This window comes from Chiroxiphia lanceolata, chromosome 3 (assembly GCF_009829145.1).
Source record: "Chiroxiphia lanceolata isolate bChiLan1 chromosome 3, bChiLan1.pri, whole genome shotgun sequence".
In the NCBI taxonomy this organism is placed as follows: domain Eukaryota; kingdom Metazoa; phylum Chordata; class Aves; order Passeriformes; family Pipridae; genus Chiroxiphia; species Chiroxiphia lanceolata.
This window is the reverse complement of record NC_045639.1, coordinates 76683784-76709645: the sequence shown is the minus strand read 5'-3', so window position 1 is coordinate 76709645 and position 25862 is coordinate 76683784. Positions and strand designations below refer to the sequence as shown.

The window sequence follows — 25862 nt, the reverse complement described above, 5'->3', positions numbered from 1 at the left end:
ACACCCCATTCTGAGTGTCTCTCTGGTTTTGTTTGCTATTTTTATGGTGGAATAATAATGAACTTACTACAGAATTTACTTTATCATAAGTTTGACTTGCTATATTGTAGCCAAAGTTATAAGAATTAAAAAAAATAGATTCTTTGAAGTAGATACAAGGGAAGCACTAAAATTTAGAGAATTTCTTCTGGCTACTAACAGAATTCAAGGTTGGAAAACTTTCACAGGTATTTTTGTTGTCTCTTTGGAAATTCAGTCTTTAGTTTATGATATAGAAGTATTTTGAAAGAGAAAGAAAAGGAATGTTCACAAAGTCCTGAATATTTTGCTAATTCATGGGGGTTTTTTCTCTGTAGGAGAAATGTATGCAGGAGGAAGAGTAATATTGTCTTACTAATCAGAGGTGCAATTCGCAAAACAAAACTGCTCTTTGGAACATCTGGGAAATGAAAGACACTTTGTATACTACAAAGTATACAAATTAACATTTCTTTGGTTTCAAGTATTTAGTGTCAGCCTCTCATGCCCTTCACCTATGGTATTTAAACATCTCCATTATATTTTTAGACTCATAAACCAATGTATATAAGATGCATGTGTGTATTTATACACAACTTCTTACAAACATTCATCTTACAGCCTTGTATACTGCTGCTTTCAGCAGATTGGAATGGATGCATTAGCCACAGGTAAACACCTTTCTCAGCAACAACCTCGCCTTCCCTTCTTTTTAAGTGGCAAAATGTGGCTTTTATAGTTGATTACTTGCAGGTCTGCTGGAAATAAGCAAATTGTTGCTCTGTTAGAACTTTCAGCCTTGTCTCCAATTCCCCTGTTTCACAGCTTCCTAAAAAAAACTTGGCACAAGTTTCTAAATAATGTCACTGCGTTTTATTGTCTGCACAAACCCATCTTGCAGCTTGTTCAGATAAAACTGGAGTAGTTCTGTTCTCTGTGTAGGGTCATAAGGTTATTCAAGAAGTGGTTGCTCCTTGAACTTTTTTTTTCTATTAAGTAACAGTAGGCCAAGAAAATGGAAATTTCTACAAAACTGGGTAGATATGGGTTTTCTCATTTAATAGGAAGTCTAGTACTCCTGCAGATGACACTAGAGTAATTGTAGGGGGTCATATTGAAAGTCAGTGTAACCCAGTATTGTATCTCCAGCAGAAGCCCAAAGTGGACGCTTGGGGAGGAACATAAGAATGAGGCATGTAATGATTTTTCCTTTGTGTAGCATGGATTTGGAGGCTCAAAAAGCACTCAAACTTTTTGGAAAACAATTGTACTTTATAGGTACTTTGAGACCAGAGTCCATTCTCTACCAGCCCAAATAACAGAACATATTTGGTAAATGCCAAAGATATTTTCTCAGGAAAACAAGTTCATTATTTTTTTATTATTTTCTTTAGGAGTTGTTAAGGAATGCCATCTATTTGCATTTTTCTTTTTAAATAGTTAATATTCTAAATTGGGAAGAGTAACATCAGTAGTTTAAAGAGAACCGCCATTTGTTCGATGAATTTCCCAGATCCTTAACATGAAGAGGAAGGTGGGTCAAGATGGGTCGTGTCAGGAAACAGACAAAATAAGCTGCTTTCTATTTCAGGAAGTTCTGGAAGAGATGCGAGAGCTGCGGGAAACATCTAACTGATACTCTGAAGAAACAGCAGACTTTTGTTGGCTTCCTCAGTTGTGCTTAATTTGCACCACTGGCAAAAACTCTGATTCTGTTTTAAATGATTCTCTGAGCCTGTCTTCTATTAATGCAGTTATTGTCTCTGTCTACTGTTAGCCAAATTTGAGGGTAGTCTTTGAAGCATGAGGAAAGTGATGTGCTGGAGGAGGTGTCTGAACTTCTCATCCTTTATGGAAAGAATATATTGTGTTACAAGTGTCATTAGCTCTTTCAAGAGATCTGTCTGGGATAATACTTTTGTCTTGATCTGCTTTATGAATTAGAAAAGGTACTTGGTTAAGAATTGTACTTTCAGTTTTCTCTTTCTGGAAGCAAAGGCAAGAGAAAACTATTCATGATTCTCATTCTGGACTCAAATTCACACCTAACTTGTCCTCTCATCAATCTGCAAAAATCACAGGCTTGAAATAAAAGATGCTTGGTATAAATAAAGCTTATAACACATATAAAAATAGGAGAAAAGAGTTCAATCTAGTTTAAGTAATGATAAAATAAGTGTCTGCAGAGGTTTAACAAGGCAGTCATACACAAGCAGAGATCATCAATTCTTGGCAAAAATATTCAGAGGATCAGTCTTAACTTCAAGACACTTCCTAGACACAGATAACCTCCAGAACATGTCCAGATTTGGCAATTTTACTGAAGTACTCAGATAACGTAATACATCTTTAAACATTTCCTTTTGTCTATCTGTGATATAAAGCAGCTCCCACCCACTTGACGTTATAGACTAAGTGATTCAGATCTATTGGCTCTTGGTTGTGGAAAAATCTGCCTGGAGGTCAGTCGTGGTTCATGCCACAAGCAGCCATCCTTTTTTTGCTCTGCTTAACTTCAGCTGGCATTTTTAAATGGGCACATGTATCCTTACTTTCAGCTGTGTTTGATTAAAGGTCTGCATGGAGTGTTATGCCAAGTGTAAGGACCTCTGTGTGGAGCCTGTCTGTGAAAGTTAACTGGCCCCTGCTGTGTCCGAGCACAAAGTAAAGGAGGTGACTGCGATTCAAAGGCCAGAACTGAGAGAGAGCCTAGAGGAGGCCATTGCTGCCACTCTGGTGGTATCGCTGTATGAGCACCTCAGCAAATTGATCCGGCCCAGAAACTGCTTTAGTAGTCTCGGAGAAGTTCTGCTGTGTCCCTGAATGTCTTCTCTGAAACTGGAGGAGGCTTCTACCTGCCCCCCATTTCCTGTACACAGCAATCAGACTTTAGTAATTGGGACTTTTTTGATTTACAAACCCACATGAGACTTTTTGGATTCTTTATGCATGAAGCAAAATGTATCTGGGGATGAATAATGTTCCTTCTTTTTTTCTTTTCACTGAATAGTTTGGGGGCTGGGGGTTTTGATTCCTTAGGTATTTTGAGAGAAATGCATTTTTCCTTTTGACAACTCTCAGAAATATGCTCCTTTAAGAACCTCCTACATGGTATGTGTTTGCAATTTGTAAACACAGTATGTCAAAGAATGATTTGATTCAGTGGCAAAGCAGCCAGCTATTTGCATGTCATGAGGTCTAAGGGAAACAAACTGACCCTCAGCCTTCCCCCATCCAGCCAAATTCTGATGGGACCCTCAAATAGCTCTGGCAAAGTGTTCTGTTTCTTTTGGACTTGATGAATGCTTGTTTCTGTGAAGGCGTGTAATTATTTCTTCCTTTATTTTGCTGCACAAGTTACCAAGAGAAGCAGCTTAAAACAAAATGTGAGTATTGAGACTCTTTTCTGTTATTACTTTATCTGATAATCTTTAAACATAGTAGTATACAAGGTACCTAATTTAATATTTTAAGCAAGTAAGCAGGAACTTTTTTCTCACACACAAAACTGCTAATTAAATTAGATGTAGAATCCTACACATATAACAGTATTTTTTTTATTTTGTGTACCAAAAGAAATACCATGCCTTTCCTTTGGATGCAATTCTTTACATTGTATTAATTGGCTCACTCACTAATTTACAGAAAGATTATTTGAGGTTTCCTTTGTAATGGGATGAGGATGAATTTTGTTTACTCCAAAGAACAAGTCAACAAAAAAATGCATATGCTGTTTCCTGTGACATTTTAAACCCCATTTTTATCTCCTTTCAAGCTTTCATAGCTATTTGCTTTTGCAATAAAAATTTCTAGATAACATCTATCAAGTTAAATCACTTATTTCTAGCATAACTAATATTAAAACTGAATGTGGATTGTTCTTGTTTTTTGTGTTGTTTTTTTTTCTTTGGAAGTAAAACCAGTTTCCAAACTGATTTTTTTTACAAGTCAAAATATTGCTGGAAACAAGAAGAATCATCTCCCAATCCTCCCCCCATTAGATACTTTAGCTTTCAGCTATCATATTTTTATGATCAAAATTATGTTTGGAATTTGAAGGGAAAGAGTAATATTGAAAGGATATACCACTGTTTACTGCAATGGTGCTAGAAATATGTCTCTCTATTAGAGAATTAAAAAATTATGGGTAACAGTGGCAATAGTCCTTAAATTACAGTCTGTGTATATTAACTGTACTGCTACATGATTTCATAATGGCAGTCTTTTTGATAGCGAGATTTAAAATTAAACTTAGAAAAAACTAACAAATATAATTTTCACTTCAATAATAAAAATGGTTCAAAATATATTTCTTTAACCATCTCTGTTTTCAAAAACAGAATGATTGTATATCTGGAACTGGGCACAAAATCTCTTACATTTAGAAAGCAAGTTTCAGATGCCTTTGTTTTATTTGTGTTCATATTTTTCTTCTTTTCATGTAACAAATTGGCATTTCTAGAGCAACTCAACAGGCTGTGGTGGATTTAATATATTAACATTATAACAGGTTGCTGATGGTCTTCCCATGTAGTTTCATTGCACTATTAGGAAAGTCACTTTGATTCAAAGGTAGAAATTGGTAGAAACTTTTGATGACTTACTAACCAACTTGTAGGATTAGGGGATAATGAAATCAAGAGCTGCTTGAAATAGCTTCTGATCAGCTGAGACCTATGGTGTATCGAGGTTATTTGCAGGTAATCATAATTTACAAAACATGTATTTTTGTTTGACTTGCTAAGACGTTCTGTGGGCTCTATACCAACAATCCCAGCTTTCTTCCTTTATTTTCTATACCTGAGTTTTATTTCTCAAAAGAATAGTTTAAAACTTTTAGTATTACCTCACCATGGACAGATAGAAAGAAATGTAAAAGTCTTAACCGACATGCTTCCAAATGTCAAGCCCAAAATAAGAGGGTGAAATTCTGAACCTGTTTGAACGAACAGCCCTCCTGTCAACTCAAGATCTAGATGCCGTAAAGGCTTTTAGATCACCCGGGGAGGAAAACCAAGCTGAGTTTTACTGCACACTTCCCTGCCAGTTTAGGGTAAAATGATATCTTATTGTCTAACTCTAAGGCACTCATAAAATTAATTATTTCCAGTTAAACTGTTCTATTAAAATCTCTAAAGCCCTAATTTTGAAAGTTGGTGTGACAAAATGCTGCTGATGCTCCACTTGGGCTCCTGCAGCTGAGTTCATTCTTCTGGGAACAAGGCACACAGCTCTTATGAGAACATTTTTTTTCATACTTGTTTTTTCCTGTAAAATTTCAGTGGGATGAAATAAGGAGAGTTTTGTGGAAATATGTAAACATTACTCAAAAAAACCGAGTTAATAAAACCCCATGGCATAAAATTCTGTAGCAGAGATACAGTGAAGGACAAGACTGTTGCAAAGGCTAACTAAGTTGCCTCAGTTACCTTCATAATGATGGCTAAACTTAATTTCTGCTAGAAATCACCCCGGAGAGAAATCCTTTAACTATAAAACATGCCTTGCCCATTAGCCTCAGGAAGGTTTAGGTTAGTTTTTGTGAATATCCACATTCTCTGATGCTGTGCAGCATACGTCAGCTATTGTCCCTTCTTGTTTCTCCTTCTTTGACTAAGAGTTTTCTTTGATTCTACTTCATCCATACTAGTATGTTACTTTTCTTCTCAGCCATAGTTGCCTCTGAGTTTGAATTTGTTCTAGATCCATATATAAGGACTGGTAAGTTCTTGCACATCTCAAGGTACTGTGGATAATGGATCTGAACACACTGCCCTAACTTGCTGGCCTCACACCTAGAGGTTTTATTGCTCAGAAAAATAATCATCTTCCTGTAAAATGTCTTTGTATATCGGCAGCAGAATGGATAACAAGAATGAGCAAGTGCCAGAGCGCAGTGTAGTTGTTAACAGAACATTTTGTGTAAGAATATTAATCACAACCTCAGAGTCGTTAAGGACACTTGCAAAGTTCACAACCGGAACATTTTATTGTCTCAGCTAATTTTGGAAGTTCTTTCTACCTCTGGCACCAGAAGTTGACCATCTTTGTACAGTGCTTTTAACCACCCTGGGCCAGAGCCATGGGTACAGCCTGATGAGCAGACCCATCTGGTGGCAGAGGTGCACTGACTGGCTTCTTTTGTTCCCACTCTACAGGTTTGCTCTCTGATCTTGAGGAAGTCAATTTATTAACCTTTTCTGTAGACAAGTATTTCACAAATGTCTTTTAAGATTGCTTTATTGTTGTTAGAAAAACATTCTGAAACCTTTGAAAGGAAGCCTGTAAAATACTTCAGTGGATTAGGTTATTATTCTATTTATCAGAAGCCCAGAACAGTATTAGGCTGTAAATGTACTTATCAGGAGCTCAGTCTTTCTCAAGTGAGCTCTTCAAGTTTCAAATTCAGCCACATCATGATTCATTTTTGTATTAAAACATGCAAAACTGTGGTATAACTATAATTCTGTGGGTCTGGTTTGCATTTAAAAAAAGTATAGAGAAAATACTGTTTTATGCTGATCTTCTGATTGTCAATCTTTGTTTAGTTTGGCGCTTGAAAACAGAGGAACATTGAGAAACATTTCAAATTAAAAGTTCAAAACTGTTTGGGTTAGTTGGATTTTTTAAAATACAGTAGCAGAATTCTTAATTTGTTTAATCACTTGCTTAGACTTTTCACTGAACACATTTACCAGTTTTTACAGAAATTAACAAAAAGGTCTTGGGTTGTATTTGTTCCTTAATACAATTTCTACTGCTGTATTCCACTCTTCTCTTCCTCAGACCAACATTTTTCCTCACAGCAGGTCAGAGTTATGGTCTCTGAGCATCATCCTGTACTGAAACCAGTCAATTCCATTCGACGTGGTTGCTACATTCTTCACATCATCACTTGAATAGACTTTACTGGTTTCAATGGTCTTGTTGTTCCACAATATCCTCAAGTTAAATAACTTGTTCTTAAAATGTTCCTAAGTGTTAGAAAGGAATTTCTTCATTCTTATCAAATTCCCTCCAGCATTCTAAGATTTTAGTGATGATTTTTTGTTTGTCTGAATCAAATGTTGATTGTCTTAGGTGTTCAGACAAACTTTAGTCTTAATTTTCCTTCAGTCAGAAAAGGGCAATCCTATATTGGAACCAACTTTTAGTTTGTGTGTATTTATAATCATAGAAATAAATCCACTCTGAAAATCATAGTGCCAGAAGCAAAATCGTGTACAACAGTGGCTTCAAAAACTATGATTTCTGTTGGTGTAATAAGCAGCCCAGGGCTTGTCTGCAGAACCATAGCATCTGTTTTCAGTGAGAAGCTTGATAAGAAGGTAGCAGCCAAGCCTGATAGAGCACTGTAAGCAGCAAAATTGGCCATTCATTTGGCCTACAAATCAAAATACAACAATAACTGAAGTAGGGATCTTACATACCAATACTATTAACAGTAACCTTTGCATTTCCTAAGCTGTAATACCACCTCACTTACCACAATCTTTTAACAGGACTGAGATCAGAAAACTTTACCTTTGCTTCATTTTGATAAGGCGTCGTATTTTTATTAAAAGAATGCTGTGACTAGGTTTATTTCTTTTCTCAAAAAACCAGGTCAGGTTGGTATACCACAGTTGTGAGAGAAAAGGAAAAGCCTGTGCCACTGCAGCAGATGCTTTATTATCACTTGGGGGATTTATGTTTGGGCTGGGAGGAAGCAGGTCTTTTTTTTTTTAAAAAGGGTAATGAAAATTCTTTCCAATTTTAACTTGTTGCTAACATTGCTGCTGATGATGATCTTTTTCTTTTTGCTCATTTTATTTCTTCAAGCAGTTCTAACTAGGTCACAGGGTTTTAAATAACCCAGCTAGAAAAAGTTGTGCTGCATAGTCAGTTGTATTTATTATTGTCACATGTTTTAATGTTTCTTTTTCTCTTTTAGTACTTGTACATTGATAGAAGGGAAATGCATTAATATTTCCACATAAGTACAATATGTTATTCTCTGCATTTCCACCATTTTAATTAAGAAAGAGTAACCCAGCACAAATGTCCTTTTGTTACCAAATTTCTTCTCTCAAAATGAAATCAACATCTGTTCCTAGAATTAAACACAATTAGCTTCAAAATTGCTTCTTCAAATAAAATTTTTAGATTTATATAAAAAATGAAATTTAAAATTTTACTAGAAATTTTACTGTTGAGAATTTAAAATCCATTTTAGATTAATATTGTTAAACCAAGTTTCACTTTTCTGAGTCCTACATTTCTGAAACAAACTGTCACTTTGCATGAACTGTGTGTGTGTGGGGGGGGGTTCATAAATATATTCTATTTAAATTCAGCAAAAATGTAAGAATAATAGAGTATTTTAGATTAAGCTTAGTGCAAAACTCTGTTTTTCTCCAAAAATACCTAGGTGCAATAACTTTTTATTTATATCAGTTTTGTAAGCTTACAAATGTTTCAAGTTTCAGAGCATGAATTTAATCCTCTAAAAGGGATTAGGAAACTTTCCTCATGAGCAGGTTGTTGCCTAGCCATCTCTTGTAGAGTTTCTTGCACCTTCCCTAGGATGGCTTTGACTGCTGAACTGAAAAAAAATTATACATATATATTTATATATATGTACAGTGATAGATATTTTCCTTCATACACTTTTTGTCATCACAAAATAATTTTTAGATCTAGTTTCCCTGCTGAGTCCTAGTGAGGACTATGTTTAGTGTAGATGTCCATATCCCAAGCTCTCTGTATAGGACAGAAGAGCAGAGTACTGCCTACATTTCTTTCTGACAGAGCCAAGATTATTGAAGGCATCCAGACCTTTGCATCTCTTCTGTAAACTGGTCTGTAACAATTAATACCAGCTTAAAATTTAAAATGATTAGTGAGGAAAAGGAGTTTTGACATGCATGACCCTGCAACAATAATAATAATAAAATCTTTCCTGTGGTGAACCAGATACCACAAACAAGCTGGTAACTCCTTTCCATCTAAAAGGACACAGCTTTTGGGGACTCATCTCTAAGTATACCTTTTAAAACCTGTTCTCCAAGGATATAGGCAGCAAAGCTCTAAAGCATGCATTCAGCTTCAAGCATGTAATTATTTCAGCTGACAGCAATAGCATTTCTCATGTGTTTAGACTATGTGCACATCTAGCTTTGATAGGGACTCACAATAAGGCATCCACAAAATCTGTTTTGTTGTTATGGGAATGACCTGAATCCTGCTCAAACACCCATAAGGGAATACCGAGGGGTTTTTTTTACCCTCCCTCTTTTATCATTCAGCAGTGATACACATTTCTGTGGTCCATCTCAGAATCACCTTGCATCTCCCCTTGCGAGGTTAGACTCCTCTCACCCCACTTCTCTGGCCTGACAGGGTCCCTCTGGAAGACAGTACACCCATATCAGCCACTCCTCTCAGTTTGGTGTCATCTGCCAATTTGCTGTGGCCTGACCCTGTGGCATGACTGTCCCATCTCCAAGTCATTAATGAAGATGTTGAACAGTATTGGTCCCAGTGTCAGCCCTGGATACACCACTAACAACATTATTTTAAATTGTCTCTTATAATATTGTAGCCAGAATTCACTAATGACTTCTCATCCACATCTTGGGCTTATGGTTGCTTTGCTTTTGGAACTCAGGCAGTTGAAGCTAATCAATGTTAAACTGTCTAAATATCTTCTAAGTATCTAACTCATCAGTTAGTTTGGATAGACTTTATGACATGGCCCTTTTGTATCAGATGCAATCCTCAAGCCTGTTTTATGGTTTAATATGGGAAGTATGACTGAGAATACTGACAGGATTTTACATTACAAGGTACACCAATGCACAGTTGAAGTATTTCATCACTTCACTTTATTCCATAAATCTGACAGCAGTCAGAAAGGAATGAGTTCCATAATGAGCACAGGAGAAAACTGGCTTTACCACACTATGTGAAAACCTGCAAAGAATGTGGGTAAGAATTATATCAGAAAAAAGTAAAAGAAATTATTTAGATGACTACACCAACATTTGCGTTTGCATGGTGTAAACAAATCAGAAGGCAATACCAATTAAGGAGAAAATTATGGAATTCCTGAGATGCTTGATCCCCTAGCTAAGCCACAACTCTTGTCCTTTTTGCTTGTAGTCATGGGGTCTGTAAACAGAGTACAATTCAATACAAATTACCAGATCAACCTCTAAATGACCTGCTTTCCCTAGACAACCAACCAAAATGGTCTCACTTGTGAAACTTGAAGCAATATAGTCAGATTGTTACAGCAGCATCCTGGTTGGCATCCATCTTGGCTGCTTCAAGGAGAATGTCATCAGTGAGAGCTCTGCACTCACTCAGAAGCTTCCAGAACCTATGGTGTGCCACAGAGATAAAACAGCTTGTTCAAAGTTAGCACCTGTGTCTCTGCTTTCCTGTAGATAATTGCTTGATTTGTAATATATGCCCCTAGTTCCTATTGCTTCTCTAGCCAATTTTAGAAACACACAAATTATAGCATCCTTAATGTCTGTAAATGTATGTGATGAATTGTTCAGCAGTTCTCACAAAAAAAAAAAAAGGTGCAAAAATGAAGTTAGTAAGTTCATGCAAATAATCAAAATCATGTTAGAAGAAAAAAACCTGTACTTACCTGAAAATGAACAAGTACCTCGAGTGGCTCGTGGGAGTGTCCTCCTCATACTAGATCAAATTGGTTTTCATATCCTTCAGTCTTGTTCCAAAGATTTATTTTGCCATCATTTTTCTTTCTTTATGCCTCTTTAATAAGGAGCCTTATTCCAGTTATTATATGTTCTTAAAGAAAAAGATGGTGAAGTTCAATGGCAGGTATATTTAGTTTGGGAAATAATCCATTGGAATTGTCATGAAGTGAAAGATGTAATATTTTATCTATACGTATATATCTGCAAGCAGATGTATATATTAAATCCCATCTAAGTAGTATTAGTGTTTCTGGGCTTTTTATACTTATATAACAAAAGGGAGATCAACATATATTTCTAGAAAACATCAAGATAAATTATTGAGATATATTAATATTGTGGCTGTGCTTTTTAGCTCCAGTGAGAAAACAAGCATTCTTTTCTTGATGACTCTACATTTATCAGGATTCACAACTTCACAGCCATTTGCTTATGGCTTTCTTCACTGGAAGTCTTCTAGTGCTCTGCATTTTATAGCAAATAATTTGACTCTACAGAAAGTCCCTGTTCTATTTGCTGTAGCTAGAGTCTATATTAATCTGCTATAACAGCAGGCTGACTAGCCAGCTCTGTTGTTTTATTTTCATCTGTTTTATCATTCATACCATGAGACTGCTGCATTCTCTGAATTTGACCCTTGGGACCCCAGTTACAATATCCTCATGTCCTTGACAACATCCCTCTGCGCCTCCTTGGAATATTCTAACACTACAAATGATATCATGTATCCATGCCTACTAGGTACATAAAAATCAACAGTATTTAGCTTTGTTCCAATTTAAATAACAAAATCATCTTTTCCCAAGGAATGAAGACACGGCAATCTTTACTTGTGCCTAGGACACGAGTTAGCAGCTGGAATGCTGGAGTCAGCGTTTCATTCCATGAGAGTGAATAGCATCAGATCTCCAGAGATTTCTTAACTGACCTTCAAAACACAGAGTCTAGCTTCCAGCAAACTTAAAGTAAACATATTTCTCTAGAGATTAGGATCAAAGCACAAGAAAAACATTCTACTCAACTACGTGGTGCTCGTACCATTACTTGTTTATTGGAGCAAGGCTAAGTGGTGCTGGGAGAAATGAGATTCGCTTTTTTTATTGCATTATCTAACGGTAAAAGCACTTCTCAAAGGCTACCTAGACCTTTGCTAAAAGATTTGCAAAAATCTTCCTTCTTTTTCACACCATCACTGCTTCATTCCCAAGCATGATCTTACATCATCATGATCAAACTTTGTAGACTTTTTCTGAAGCGAAGCCTTGGGCAACTCAAACATTTTATTAGAGGACATTTTACCCAAGGACATCCTCAGGCTTTGCCTCTGGTCTTGGGGGTACTTCTTTAAAATTCTCAAGCAACCACTGTCATCTGTATAACAGAAGTAATAACACCTTGCTCCCATATCCATGTAGGGTTTTAGGAGGGTAATTATATTACAAATTCAGAAGTTCCTGAGGTATTACAGTAGTGGGTCTTGTTTGTGCATACAACCTGGGCTTACTGGAACAGATTGAGTTCCTGGAGGGGTGGGGGGGTGTGGGGGGGTGGAAGTAATAATCAAGAGAATCACTTTTTAAAGAAAACTATTTTGTATGCAGACTCTTTGGCAACTTTAAAACGTGATTGACTTTCATTAGAATGAAAAAACAGAGATGTTTCTGCAGGTAAGTGAAGTTATTTGTTGGTAAGCTTTGTGCAACAAAAGGCACCATAAGTGACATAAATTCTTTATCTCTGCCCTGTTAGGATTTTTCTTTTGCAACTTTTAGGCTGATTTGAAACTCTGTTAGGAAGGTGGAGTACTGTTTCAGGAGGAGATCAGGAAGGTGTACGCAGGGTATCCTCTGAGGCAGTTGGTAACTAATTTCCACAGAAAAAGGAATGAAAATTCCCCTGAAACCTAGTTTCAAGCTTGTCATATGACCTTGAATATGGAACACAGTTAACCCCAAACATGCCTTGATTGTCTCCTTAGACACCAATTTATACTCCTTCCCTGATATAAAAAAAATCTTAACCTTGATTTTGATGATGACTGTAATTGTGCACTAGATGCACTGAGCTCTGTCTGGGTTTTATATGTCATGTTGTGTAAATGTACAAGCCAATGGACATAATCTTCTCATATAAATAGGTTCATTTGTTTCACACTCAAATTACTGTTTGATCTTCAGGAAATGGAAGTTCAGATTCAAACACTATTATACTATCATTCCAAGGATATCACATAAAACACATCTGAAACATTTTTAAACAAGCATGTTTCCCACTAATCTGAGTTACAGATTATTTCCTTACTATACCCTATCTTGGTTGGCAAAAACATTAAGGGCAATAAGAAATACAGTAAATCAATTCAATGTTAAAAATTTTCAATTTACAGGAGCAACAAGTTTTCCATAGCTTGTACCAAACAATCAAGTATTACTTTTGGTCTGAAACAAGTATAATAGCCTCCCTCCCTGCCCCTTTCCACCATTTTACCACTACATCTCCCGGAATGGATCAGTCGATGCCTGACCTTATGCATTGGTGCTAGTGGAGACCTGCAGTAGTTGTTCTTTTCTCACTGTTCGAACAACCATTTCAGTTTAGATCTCATGAAACAGAAACCCATAAAATGCCTTTTTAAAACTCAACTGTGGGAATAAGCCAGGCAGTGAGTGCGTAAAAAGTATGAGGGCATAACTCTAAGTGGACTAGAGGTAAGCTCTGTCATAGCTAAGCATTCCCTCAAATCTTGTCCTCCACATGCTTCTCTTCCTTACTCTTAGGCTTTGCATCTGGTTAAAATAAACAAATTAGCCCTGTTTTTAAAGTGAAAAAATTTCTGCTGCCCAAAGTCACTGATATGTAAATACTTCAGGAGACCTTCCCCAGTTGTTTTCAACTCCTCTAAAATTCATTGTTGCTGGTGCTGCCTGCAACCAGCTACACCCAGTGATTTTAACAAAGAGTGCAATCCAACGAGTCCAGCAGATGTTTTTGGGTTTGCTTCACTGTGAACTTTCTGGTTTCTTCTTCCTTCATTTCCAGGAATCAAGACCCAATTTTAGCAAAGTGCTGATGATCCAATCAGCAACAAGAAGACTGAAATAAGTCTTCATCTCCACAATCCTTAAAACATTCAGCATTGCAGATCTATAAGCAGCTGAGGTTTGGATACTTATCCAAGCCTCTTTAGCCTGAAAAACTGAAGGATGGGAAATTTGTACAACTGGCTCTCAATAGATTTGTGGTATTTCCTGCACTTGTTTGGCACAGAAATATAAACTAACTCACATTATTTTGGTACTGCCAACATGGAACCCAGCAATAAAGAAATATGTAAGAAAAAACAATCTTTTCCAATAACAACAAGGGAAATTTTCTCTGAGTTACGATTTTGTTTGACTTATGATTTAGTTTATTTCTCTTTATATTTTACTCTTTTGCTGTCCACGGGTATTTGTGTGACCTTACATTGCCACCAAATATTAGCAGCGCAGTTGGGATAATGCGAAAAACAGTCATATATCCTGGAGTCCCTTGTCTTCCTTCTGTTCAGTTAGGTAGATGTGGGGATATTTTGAAAAGGAAGGAATGAACAGAAGACAGGAATATCAAGAGAAAGTCAGAAAAACACCGTAAAGCACTTGCCCCTTCTCTTTGGCCTTTTTAATACTCCGCAGCTGGTTTCATTTTTGGATCATTGCTTCTGTCTCCATTACCTGATTTCTGGATAAACCATGTCTTAAAATCCAATTTATAATGCTCATAATACCAGTAGCTGTACACAGAGAATGTGAAGATGGCTTCATTTACAGGTGTCTGACCTGAAATTGTGTTAGCACGATTAGAATAAGCTGAAGCAGTCCTCTTGCTCCCCATCATGTTGGTAATACAATACAATACATTGTTAAAGGCTACCATTTTATTATAGAATGACCCAGCATTAAGAAATCTAGGGTTCTGCAAATGACAAAAAAATGCCTGTCTAACTTTCACAGGTAATGCAGATTACTTATTATTTGACCAAGCAAATGGCCATCCACTGAATTACATGATTTGTCCATCTTTCCAGATCACGTGGAGAGCCCCAACAGAATGACCAGCAGTCACACAGACTGTCATTACTGCCTGCAGTCTCTTCGTGGAAGGAAATATGCACTGAGAGATGAAAACGCTTATTGTGTTGCATGTTATGACAGCCTGTATGCCAACCCCTGTGAAGAGTGCAAGCAACCTATTGAGTGTAATTCCAAGGTAAACATCTAGCTTTCAATTCTTCTTCTTTGTTAAATTACACACAAATCCAGTTTCTTTAATGGCAGACTCTATATCCAAGACTCTGCATATCCCTGTATTGCTGAGGAGACCTAAGCACGGCGGTTGTACATCCACACACAGCAGACAGGAGCAGTGCTATTTTCCCAGAATAGGAAAGCTCTGGGACCAAAGATTAGGAAATCTGCCATACATATATCTCAAGCATATGGCAAGACTGTGTGTGTGGACCACAACTAGACTTCACCTCCAGTCACACACTGGCTGCAGAAGCTGCACAGTACCGGAGGGATGATAGGGTGCTGATGTAATTCAGTGTATCAGGTTGAATGAAACTTTGGAATTTCTGAGAAATGACCATTGAAAAAATATTTTTTATATTGAATAAATTACTTTTACTGTAGGTTTTGACATGCAGGTGCCAAGCTGAAAAGACAATATGTTTATAATTTACATATCATTCCATGTGTTTTTGGAAACTAAGTATTTTTTAATTTTTGCTTAATTCCATGATTACTTTGCTCATCTCACAGATGACATGTTAGTGGCAATGTTTCTGACCTTGGCTTTCCTTTCAACTTTCCTTTTCTCTACAATATTAATTAATAATACAAATTCCTCTGTGGTCTTTGACAGGGTTTCCAGTACCCCACATTTCAATTTAAAGCACATACACTTGACTTTACATTTTAAGTTTAGCAAAAAGCCTTTGCCTTGCCAGTTTCAGTGTGCAGTGTTCACCTTCTCTCCATGCTCTCTTTGCCTCCATTCTTTTGAAATAAACGGTGAAAGTTACTAAAATAAGTCTCTTGGAAGGTTTCCCCAGCCAAAGCTCTTCAAAGCACATTGTCTGAGTACAGGAATCATGCAAGGAAAATGCTGGCTTGGATTAAGACACTGCTCAAACTCTCATCAGCATTTTTCCAAAAGCAAACTGAACACATAGCACCAGTCAGGTTCACCTGGAAAACATATGCTTTCAGCTCAATAATTTCACTTTTAAAATTGAAAATTAATGACAGGATTACTATTATCAAAGATCGTATGCAAAAAGTTGTGTATTTGGACTGAGTGGAAGGAAAAAAAATGTGAGAAAAAAGCAGGGGTGACAAGAAAGGAGTGCAACAGGTTAGAGTAATCTAGAAAAATGGCCCACAGAAATCTACAGTTAATGTCCCACCTCTGCCAAGGTGTTAGAGCTTGGCTTTCTTCCCCTCCTTCCTACCCAGTCTTTGCCTCAAGTTGGTCTGGGCTGACAGCCTTCTTCCAGCAAGGTTCAGAGTGCTAACTAAAACAAATTAAAGTGTTAAGTGCTCAGCACCTCCTGAAATGAAGCATGGTATTTCTTTCATTTTTAGAACTTTAAAAGGTGGGGATTTGACAAAGGAAAACAATGAGATTAGATTTGTGCCCTTTTGTGCTTCTTACTTATAAAGGAGATCTGGAAGAGGCTGGTTTATGTTTGGGGGAGGAGGGCTGAGGTTTGTTTTTGCCTTGTTTTTTTAACCTTGGAAAAATTATATATGCTGTTCGGTCTTTTTTTGAATTCTTAGTCAAGGTCTCATACATACACTGTTAGCTCTTTCATTTCCTAAGCCTGCTGAGCCTTAAACAAACATTTTTCTGCTCAGTTTTCAGGAGGATTTATATCAGGTGTAAACAAAAGCAGTGATTTTTTTTAAATCTTCCTAATAATCACTTTGTTCTCAATGAGATTTTAATTATTTGTTTTCTGCAATAATGTGATCTTTCTTTATAGTGTTATGCAGTGTCAGCTGGAAGAAAAAAGAAGTAACACTGAAAATACATGAGGTTCATTTCAAATTCTATAGAGAATGGACTTCTTGTCAGGTGGTCTGTGCGTATTAAAAATGTTTATCACTTGTTTCTCCTTGAAGGCCAACTGTAAAATATAAAATGATTCTTTCCATAAAAATGTCTCTCTGATGTTACATAAGGAAGGAAGGACCATTGTATCTGCTAGAGCAGCTCCTAATGGCCTCTGTAAGAGATCTACAAAACAGCGTGACATTGAGTACTTACATCATTCCTGAGCACACCCCTGGCTGGATGCATCTTGTCAAGTCACCACTGCAGTGCTCTCCATTTTTTATTTTAATTCTGTGAGGAGCTGAAGGATAAAAACACTGTGAAGAAATGTTTTCATTAACATGAACTTACTTTCTCCAAGGATCTGGCCTACAAAGGCCGCCACTGGCATGAGAGGTGCTTCAAGTGTGCCAAGTGCAGTCGCTCGCTGGTGGAGAAACCGTTTGCTGCCAAGGACGAGGTCTTGCTGTGTACAGAATGCTACTCTGATGAGTATTCGTCTAAGTGTTTCCACTGCCAGAAGACTATTATGCCTGGTAAGACAACAGGGACCCTTCCGTGAAAAATGGAGCTGCATTTTTAATTTCAAGCACTTTCTTGGAAAAGCAAGCTACAGGGTCCTTGATTTTCAGTACAGCTTTGAGATGACTACTCCTCCTTTCTGTGTAGTACTCTCATGGTAGTGAGGAGAGGGCAGGCAGATACCTCTGATCTAGCACTGACAGGTCTTATGAATCCTTATAAAAAATATTAAGAGTTCAAGACTGGGTAAAATGAGTTCATGTTATGTCCTTGATTCTGTTGTAGTTCTTAGGAAGCATATCCCTCTGTGAGATTAGGTAGATAAACTGAGCTATTGTGAACAGGAGTGACTGATGAGACAGGACATCTGCATGTTTGTCTATCACATTAACCAGACCTTGAGCTTATGTTCTTTATACCATTCCTTTCATTCAGAAATATTTTTGTTTAAACTGTCAAAACATGACGATCTGCCTTCAAATCATTATCAGTATTTTTGCTAAAAAAAATACATTTGTGTCTTCAGTAAATTTACTTCCTGCCATCAGGAAACTTGAAAATTCTACACTTTCCACTAAACTGCCTCTCAGCTTGTGATCATGTTTGTTCAGACATCCTCTAGGCCTTTCATTGCTACCACACCAGTAAAGCTCATACAGCAGAGAGATTGCCCAAAAGAGACCTCTTCAGAGGCATCTAGGAGAAGCCATAGCACTGAATGTGGAAAAATGAAGCTGCTTGCTTAGGCAAGCAAGTACTCAACTTTTGGAACAGACAACTACCCTCAATGGTCAAAACATTTTACAGATCTTGCATATAACTCTAAATACCAGCTGCAAATTATCTGCTGTGGCCTCATGACTACTAGTTTGGGAATTTTTGGTGAAGGATATCAGTAAATTTGGCAGTGACACAGGAGTTTTCTCTTTCAGTAGATCTAATACCAAACAATAAGGTCCAGGCTGTGCAAAATTATTGTCTTAGTATATATACTAGGTTATTGATGTCATGTTCAACCTGTAACACTGATTTGTAATTTTACAGTTTATTTCCTCTTCATGACAGGTAAAAGCTGTATTAGAGGAAATAAATGTCATAGCAATATAGTTGTGTTCAGTTTAAAGACTATATATTGTATAAATGGTATATAGTTTACAAAAATGTTGTCAAATAGGCACACTATGTGATGAAAATAGTACCAGAATTTACTCAGGTTTGCATAATTGTCTTCTGGTGTATATTCATGTCTCAGGTATTGCCCCAGAGTCTAGGAGTATAAATCCTTGCAGCAAGTGCCTGAAGGTAACAGTGCAAGCAGAGAACTGAAGGGGCATGGGAACACCAGCCCGTCTCTGTATCATTAACTTCCTTCTCATCAGCTTGCTAGCTCTGAGTTGAAAAGACCTGGTAGGCAAAGACAGTAAAGTTAGCCTTCTGATCACTGGAATCACTGGAATGAAGCTGCAAACCTTTTCTGTTTGAATACAACCAGTAGTTTCTCCACTAGCCCCACAGTCCAGGAAACAGGTAATGTGGGATTAATCCGTTATACTGGCAATTCTCTTCTTCATGTGGAAAAGATGGTAAATTACCTTGCACCTGTCTTAGCAATCTGATGCTACCTCCGGGGAAGGAAGTTATGATGGAGATTCACTGGAAAATTCGTTCTCAGTTGTCTGTGCATATCTTAGACTTATGCTTCTACCTCAAGGTGTACAGGACACCTGTACACAGAGATAAAATCTCTGAAACGCCTCTGACAGATATTTAACTGAACTACTTTCTGTCCTTGAGCTGTATCAAAAGCATCTAGTTAAACATGATAAAAAACCTGTTGATCTAGGATAAAATTATGAGCTATAAGAAGAGGTAGTGTAATGCACTGCATCACAGAAAAAATATTTACTTTTAAAAACTTGCCAGTTTAAGCTGATTAAGAGATAAGTAATGCATTTATAATTGAAGGAGCCTTAGTTAAGGAAGACAAAAGACAAGACAATAATAGATGTAGTAAGCATCCAAGAAATTAATCTCTAATTTATAAAAGAGCTGTGAATCTGAACATTATCACTGAGTTGGCTGGCTTGAGAGAAAATCTGAGTAACTGAAGCATAATCACAAAGAAAAAACTCCAAAAGATTCATATAAGAACAGACTCAAAATCACACCTTAGGCATTTTAGCACATCTTTTGCCAGGTGATTGTATGGATCTGAATATGTTCTTGAAATTTCAAGTACATTCTTAGAAGCTCTATTAAATTTAAGATAAGTGCTTTCTTGGGTAACCTGCTACTAAGATCAAAGGTTGAAAACAAGAGTATTCTCAACATTTAAAACTTATACTACAAGGCTGTATCGGGGGGGGGATTGTTCACTTTGGGTTTTTTCAGGTTCCCGTAAAATGGAATTTAAGGGGAGTTCCTGGCATGAATCCTGTTTCGTTTGCCGGTATTGTCAGCAACCATTGGGAACAAAACCATTAATCACCAAAGACAATGAGAATTACTGTGTACCCTGCTTTGAGAAGCAATTTGCTCACCATTGTTACTCTTGCAAAAAGGTAATTAAACATGTAATGTAAAAACTGCCCTAATGAGACATGGTGGAAAGGGTTGGGTCATATAAAACATCTGGTGAACTAAGAATAAGAGCAGAGTCTTCCTTTTGACATTGGGCACTGAAAGCCAACTGCAACAGTGTCGGCTGTCCACTTTAGTTAATATTAATCTAAGACTGATTATCTCTGAAATACACTTATTGACCGAAACAAATGCTTTGTGCTTCTTTTGTTACTGATTGTGATTTTTAGCAAAGGTTAAATAGAAAGTTATGTAAAAGCCCTCTTTCCTGATAATGTCTGATTTTGCCTTGGCAAACTTGCCTCTCTTTCTGTCATTTTTATACATATATTCACATGTACAAGTCACCTAAGCTGAGCAAGGCATCCACAGTCTTGTCGTTTTTTTCCTTGAAATGTATCAGGCAATTATCAGCTCAAGTAACATTCAATTGTGATAACACTAGTCAAGAGTCCCACTGCTTTAATACATGATACTTTCCCTGTGGCTACCAGAAAGCTTGATTTCAAATGTTTTTCTTTTTTCCCCCAAATACAGATAAATCAGTTCTTCCCTCTCTTGATTTCTCACATTTTAAAATTGTCTCTACTTGATGAAAAAAACTCAGAGTATCATACTATTCATCATACTATTCTAACGTGATACTGTTTTCTAGGGAACTGTTTTAAGCTGGTTTTTATGGCAGAATTTAACTTATTCTTTAGTACCTCTATCACTCTGGAAGCAAAACAAATTTTTTTTTCACTTCATCAAATAACTTATAATTTATGTAGTTATTTAATGTTTACCTGTAAACTTGTTTTTTTCTTCAGTAGTCAAACTTTAGAAAGTAGTTTTGTATATTTTCATGTCTCTACATCTAGCCTTTAATTTGTATTAAATGATCACATGGCAATTATAGTAATTATGCTTGATGTTTATTAGAGGCATTGAGGTTAGCAGCACCAATGTGAAATAATCAGGATTTGCTTCTTAAAAATTCTAGGAATGCAAAGTGTCCCCCTGTATAAAAGCTGAAGCAATTGTACTTCTTAAACTTGCATCAGTTCCCATAAATGAGAATTGAGCCCAAAGTGATTAAATTGCCAAATTGAAACCTTGAATTTTGTGCCAGTGATTTTTAGGTTTTAATGGAAAAGCAAATGTGACTTTGGAATAGCCCAAAACTGGAATGTTAAAGGGATCAGGAACTGTTTAAGTCTTTTTATTGCTTGACATGATGCAGTATTATTCTTTATTTCCCTGAAACTGTATTCCCCAGGAAAATTTGATGATAACGCTATTTCTACTTAAGTTTCTCCAACTTTTTCTCCTCCTGTTCCAACTGTATTCATTCATTCATTCATTCATTCATTCATACATTCATTCATTCATTCACTCTCATGCATGTGATTTGACAGGAGAAACACTACCTTACAACTCATCTTTATAGAAATTTTTCTGTACAGTCTCTCACAACTTCTGTGAAATCAGCTCTTTACCACACATATGGGAACCATAAAAAAAAAGGAACTTTCCCTCTTCAGAAATAACCAATGAAGAGCTGTGAGTGAGTGGCTGGGAATAAAAAGTTGATGACACTGCTAAACACCATTTTTTCTTCTTCTGACAGTGTAAATCTCTGTTTTGCTTAGATTTCTTTACTGTCTTTCTTCCTATTTAAAATACTGTTTCAATTGTGAGACAGAAAAATACCAGTTCCAGTTGGAGATTAACCATTATCTCAGCATCAGTTCTCTCACCCACTGACCATCACTGAGAATTTCTCTTCTGAGAGTATCCCTGATTTTAAACCTTTATCTACAGTAAAATAGAAAAATTTCATTAGAAGATAACCTGATTATTGCAAATTTGGAGGCTATATTGTGATAGAAAATTGAAAAACAAACCACTAGCACATTGAGCTCAACTGCAGTTAGTCAAATTGAAAATACAGATGAAAAACAGTTGATGTGACCACAGTCTCACCTCTTGTGCATATGGGAAGAGAGAAAACAAGTGGAATTACTTATGAAGGATTGGACAATCCTTCCTGATTCACATTTTTGTTTCATTGTTCTATCCTTCTTTGTCAATACATAGGTAATAACTTCTGGAGGCGTGACCTGCCATGACCAGCCTTGGCATAAAGAATGTTTTGTTTGTGCTGGGTGTAAAACCCAGCTGTATGGACAAAGGTTTATTTCCAAAGATGAGTACCCATACTGTGTAGACTGTTTCAGCAGATTGTATGCTAAGAAGTGTGCTGCTTGCAAGAAACCTGTTACAGGTGAGTCTCATCTTTTAAAGGGGACTAGACAGTGATGAATCATCAGTCTCTTCCAAAAGCTTTACTTTAGAAAACACCATTAAAAAATGGTCTCATCACAATGAAAGACTGAAGGAGTTCACTACTAGAGAGACACACTCTATATCACATGTAATATATCTTGCTAGGACATGCTGATTACACATGTTCCCTAACTGCCGAGGAGTCGTTTTATGTGCCAAAAGGAGTTCCTCCGTCATTTGATTTGATTCTGCACTAAAATTCCTCCTTAAAAATATAAGAAAAGGCTTTTTTTTTGCTCTTCCCAGGACAGTACGCACAAGTCCCTCATGTTTGTAATTTCTTCAGTTTTGTTTTTAAATGCAAATGTGATCAAGCTGAACACAGATTAATTGCCTGCTGGTAAGGCACACCTGTCAAATTAGAAAGCTTGCCAAATGCAACAAAACTCTATCACATGCATCCTTTTGCACTTAGATGATTTATAATTAGACATATATGTCACTAGTCTATGACAGCTGAAGTTTTCTGAGAGCATTTGCTGGTGTTCTGCATTGTAATCCTATTATGTGTGGACTAAACTGTTGAAAAAAATACTGCCTGAATCTTACAGGTGTATGCTGCATATGTCAGTGGACAGAGAAAATTATGATTACCCAATCAAATGTCCATGATTTTACAAAAAAAATCCAAACAAACACAAAACAACAACAACTAACAAATCAAAAACATTCAAATCCCCACAAACCTCGAGATTTTATTTCAGATGCTTGTGTTAAGAATTCCATGATCTGGTAATTTCCAAAAGACTCTATCTTGAAGAAACTTAGGTGGAAATTATTAAATTTCATTAAATGTTGTATAGAAACTATATGTATAAGCATATTGCAAATAATTTTCATGAGAGTTTGTTGGGAAGATCAGCAAATCGGAGTGAACATTCTGATAAAACCATTGTGTTCAGAGCTCATAATGGAATATGCAAGAAAGCGAGTGACTTGTGCCTTTACTTACAATACTTCTCACTGTATTTAATTTTAAAGTTATGGGGTTTTTTTCAATTCAGTCAACAAAGAATATTTCAGACTATGGATTTTTGTTCATTTGTTTGTTCACTGTATGCATGACAACCTGATCACACATCAGAAAGCAATATGTTACATTTCTGAACCATGTTCAGAAACACTGGATTCACATCTTTTTCATAATCTATTTCAGCTCTCGGAAGTGCCAAATATATCTCGTTTGAAGAGCGTCAGTGGCATGGGGAATGCTTTAACTGTGCAAAATGCTCTGTCTCACTGGTGAGCAGGGAATTCCTCACTCGGCAGGATGACATCCTTTGCCATGAATGTGCCTCTGCTTCGTAGTTCTGTGGAAAGCTGTACAGCTGCATTATTCTCACTCTGTAACAACACAGTTCATTACTCTACTGTAAGAAAACCACATAAAAGTTGTAACAGTTATTTAGTCATTCAAGTAACTTTCCCTCAGCAGTTTAATTCTATCATATCCATAACTGCTTATAAAAAAATTTAAACAGCCCCATATTGGTTAAGAAAATTATGCAGAAAAGATTCACATATATTTTAAATCTAACTAGAGTATGTTTTCCTTGTAACACACTGCACTCTGCTGTTAGAAGCTTAAAAATTTACCTTTCATCTCCCATGAAACCAAGGAGGATTGTGAAAAGTCTGTATGGTATATGAATATTGATGAGGCATTAACATTGTTTTATGGATGCAGACCTGGGCGTGGAGAACTAGGCATGTACATTTTTCTATTGGATCATAAAATCGATGAGAACAACTCATAAATATTATATTCGTCCACACTTTAGGCCAAGAAGATGCTGACAAAGCAGGCAGAAACTGTGAGGAGGAGGTGCTTCCCCACAGAGGGCCACTGAGTCAGAGATGCTCCTTCCAGGGCTAGATAAAGGGGAAAAAAGGTCACTTTCCTCCTCTTACTGGGATTGTGATTGCTCCTCAAAAACATAGTCTTCAGGCATCCAAAACACGACAACACAGGTCCTTTCCCAAAATTGGGTAACTGTGCTTAATTTTTCAGACATAGTTGCTCTAGAACATAAATAAACTCGTATTTTGAGCTACTGAAAGAGGTGAGGATTGCCCAAGATTGAATAGTGCTAATGTACATTTTCCCATAGCTAATATACCTTAGGACTCTTTCTCCATTGTCTTCACTAGACCTTCAAATACATACATAAAGTATATATTTTAATTAGCAGACACAAGAGCACACTCACATTTATCCCTTTAACCTTGTCCCTTCAAAGCTTCTTTGACAGCAATCAAAGCCCTGTTAATGGCCTTACCATTTCAATTCTGCTAGGTCTTTGATTCACATTCCATCTTTTTTCTTGTAAATGGTTGCTTGTGGACAACAAGCTATAAGCTCTCCAGAACCAATACTCAATTCATGTTACCGTGTGCCACATGTAGTTGCCAATAGTATATCAAGAATTAGTAATGTTGTCATTGCAAGATAGGCAGTTCTTGCTTGCAGTACAAGGTCCTGGTTTCTAGGTAGCTGGCTTCGAGAAGGTTCTATCTGCTTGCTAAGCTTCAGCGTTCAATTGTCTATTATTGAAGGTCATCTAGAGCTGGGTTACAAACATATGTCTTCTTCCTTTTTCCATACTGTATGTTACAGTGGCCTGGTTCATGTACTGGGCCATTGTGAATGGAACAGTGATGTTAAGAATAATAGATTCTGCACTGTTCAACGCTGTTTGAGTCTTCATCTAGGACGTCTTTAAGTCACTCTTCTTTAGACTCTGACCTTAAGTGCATAGAATTTTTTGGCTGACTTGAGTGGCCTTTATTCATAGTGAAGACAGCCATTACTTTAGATAGGAGAGTGAAAAAAAAAATTAAAAAAAAAAAGAATATGTGTGCATAGCTAAGCCAAGGCTGAACTGCTAAGCCAAGGCTGAACTGCAGTGGCATAAAATCAGTACAGATAATGACTGACCAACAAGTACATAGCAGTCTATTTTCCAGTCAATAAAATATTATCTTTTGCTCTACGTGGTGTTCATTTTTGTTTTTCAGTTTCCTCTTCCATAGTTTTTATTGCATTCTAGATCTTGATGAGTTTACGCCTTTTCATTTTATCCCAACTGCTTTCTTTTCTATTCACTAATCTCACATGGCTAATACAGGTTCTTGGTAAGGCTTAGTTTCCCGTAAATAGAAATATGTTTCATTGCATTATGTATATAGACAGATATATACATATACATATACACACACTTATTGATTCATAATTATGTATGATGTTCTAAAAATTTGCACTGAGTTATCAGAGATTAGCATATTAGTAAATGTTAATGGTCCTCAATTTTTTAATTAAAATGATGAATCACCATATTCAGGCTTGTCTGTGGGGTGTACCTTTTGTTTGTTTGTGTGAAATAACATTCAGCACATTGCAAGAATGTGGTTTGGGCCCTTTATTCAGTCTTGTCTGAACAATATTCCAGCTTAATTACAAACTGATGCAAGAATTACCAGGCAGACTCCTAAGACATGACGCAGTCACAGGTCAGACACGCTGATCATGATAAACCAGTCTTCCAGACTTAACATTTATGAAAATGAAATTCTTCTCTGACTCATCAACTAATTATA

General features: G+C 36.7%; 1 protein-coding gene across 3 annotated transcripts; it reads left to right on the top strand.

Annotated features, from left to right (window-relative positions):
- Positions 1 to 24315, top strand: FHL5 (four and a half LIM domains 5). Of its 3 annotated transcripts, none has more exons than XM_032681563.1 (6): positions 1 to 3129; positions 14800 to 14981; positions 17194 to 17368; positions 19746 to 19915; positions 22017 to 22203; positions 23422 to 24315. In XM_032681563.1, the coding sequence occupies exons 2-6, from the start codon at positions 14823 to 14825 to the stop codon at positions 23571 to 23573; spliced, it is 843 nt and encodes a 280-aa protein (XP_032537454.1). In that variant the 5' UTR covers positions 1 to 3129; positions 14800 to 14822; the 3' UTR covers positions 23574 to 24315. The 3 variants fall into 3 exon arrangements, with proteins under 3 accessions (XP_032537454.1, XP_032537453.1, XP_032537455.1); XM_032681562.1 differs by lacking the exon at positions 1 to 3129 and adding an exon at positions 3137 to 3404; XM_032681564.1 differs by lacking the exons at positions 1 to 3129; positions 14800 to 14981; positions 17194 to 17368 and adding an exon at positions 18676 to 18881.
- Positions 24316 to 25862: the final 1547 nt, after the last annotated feature.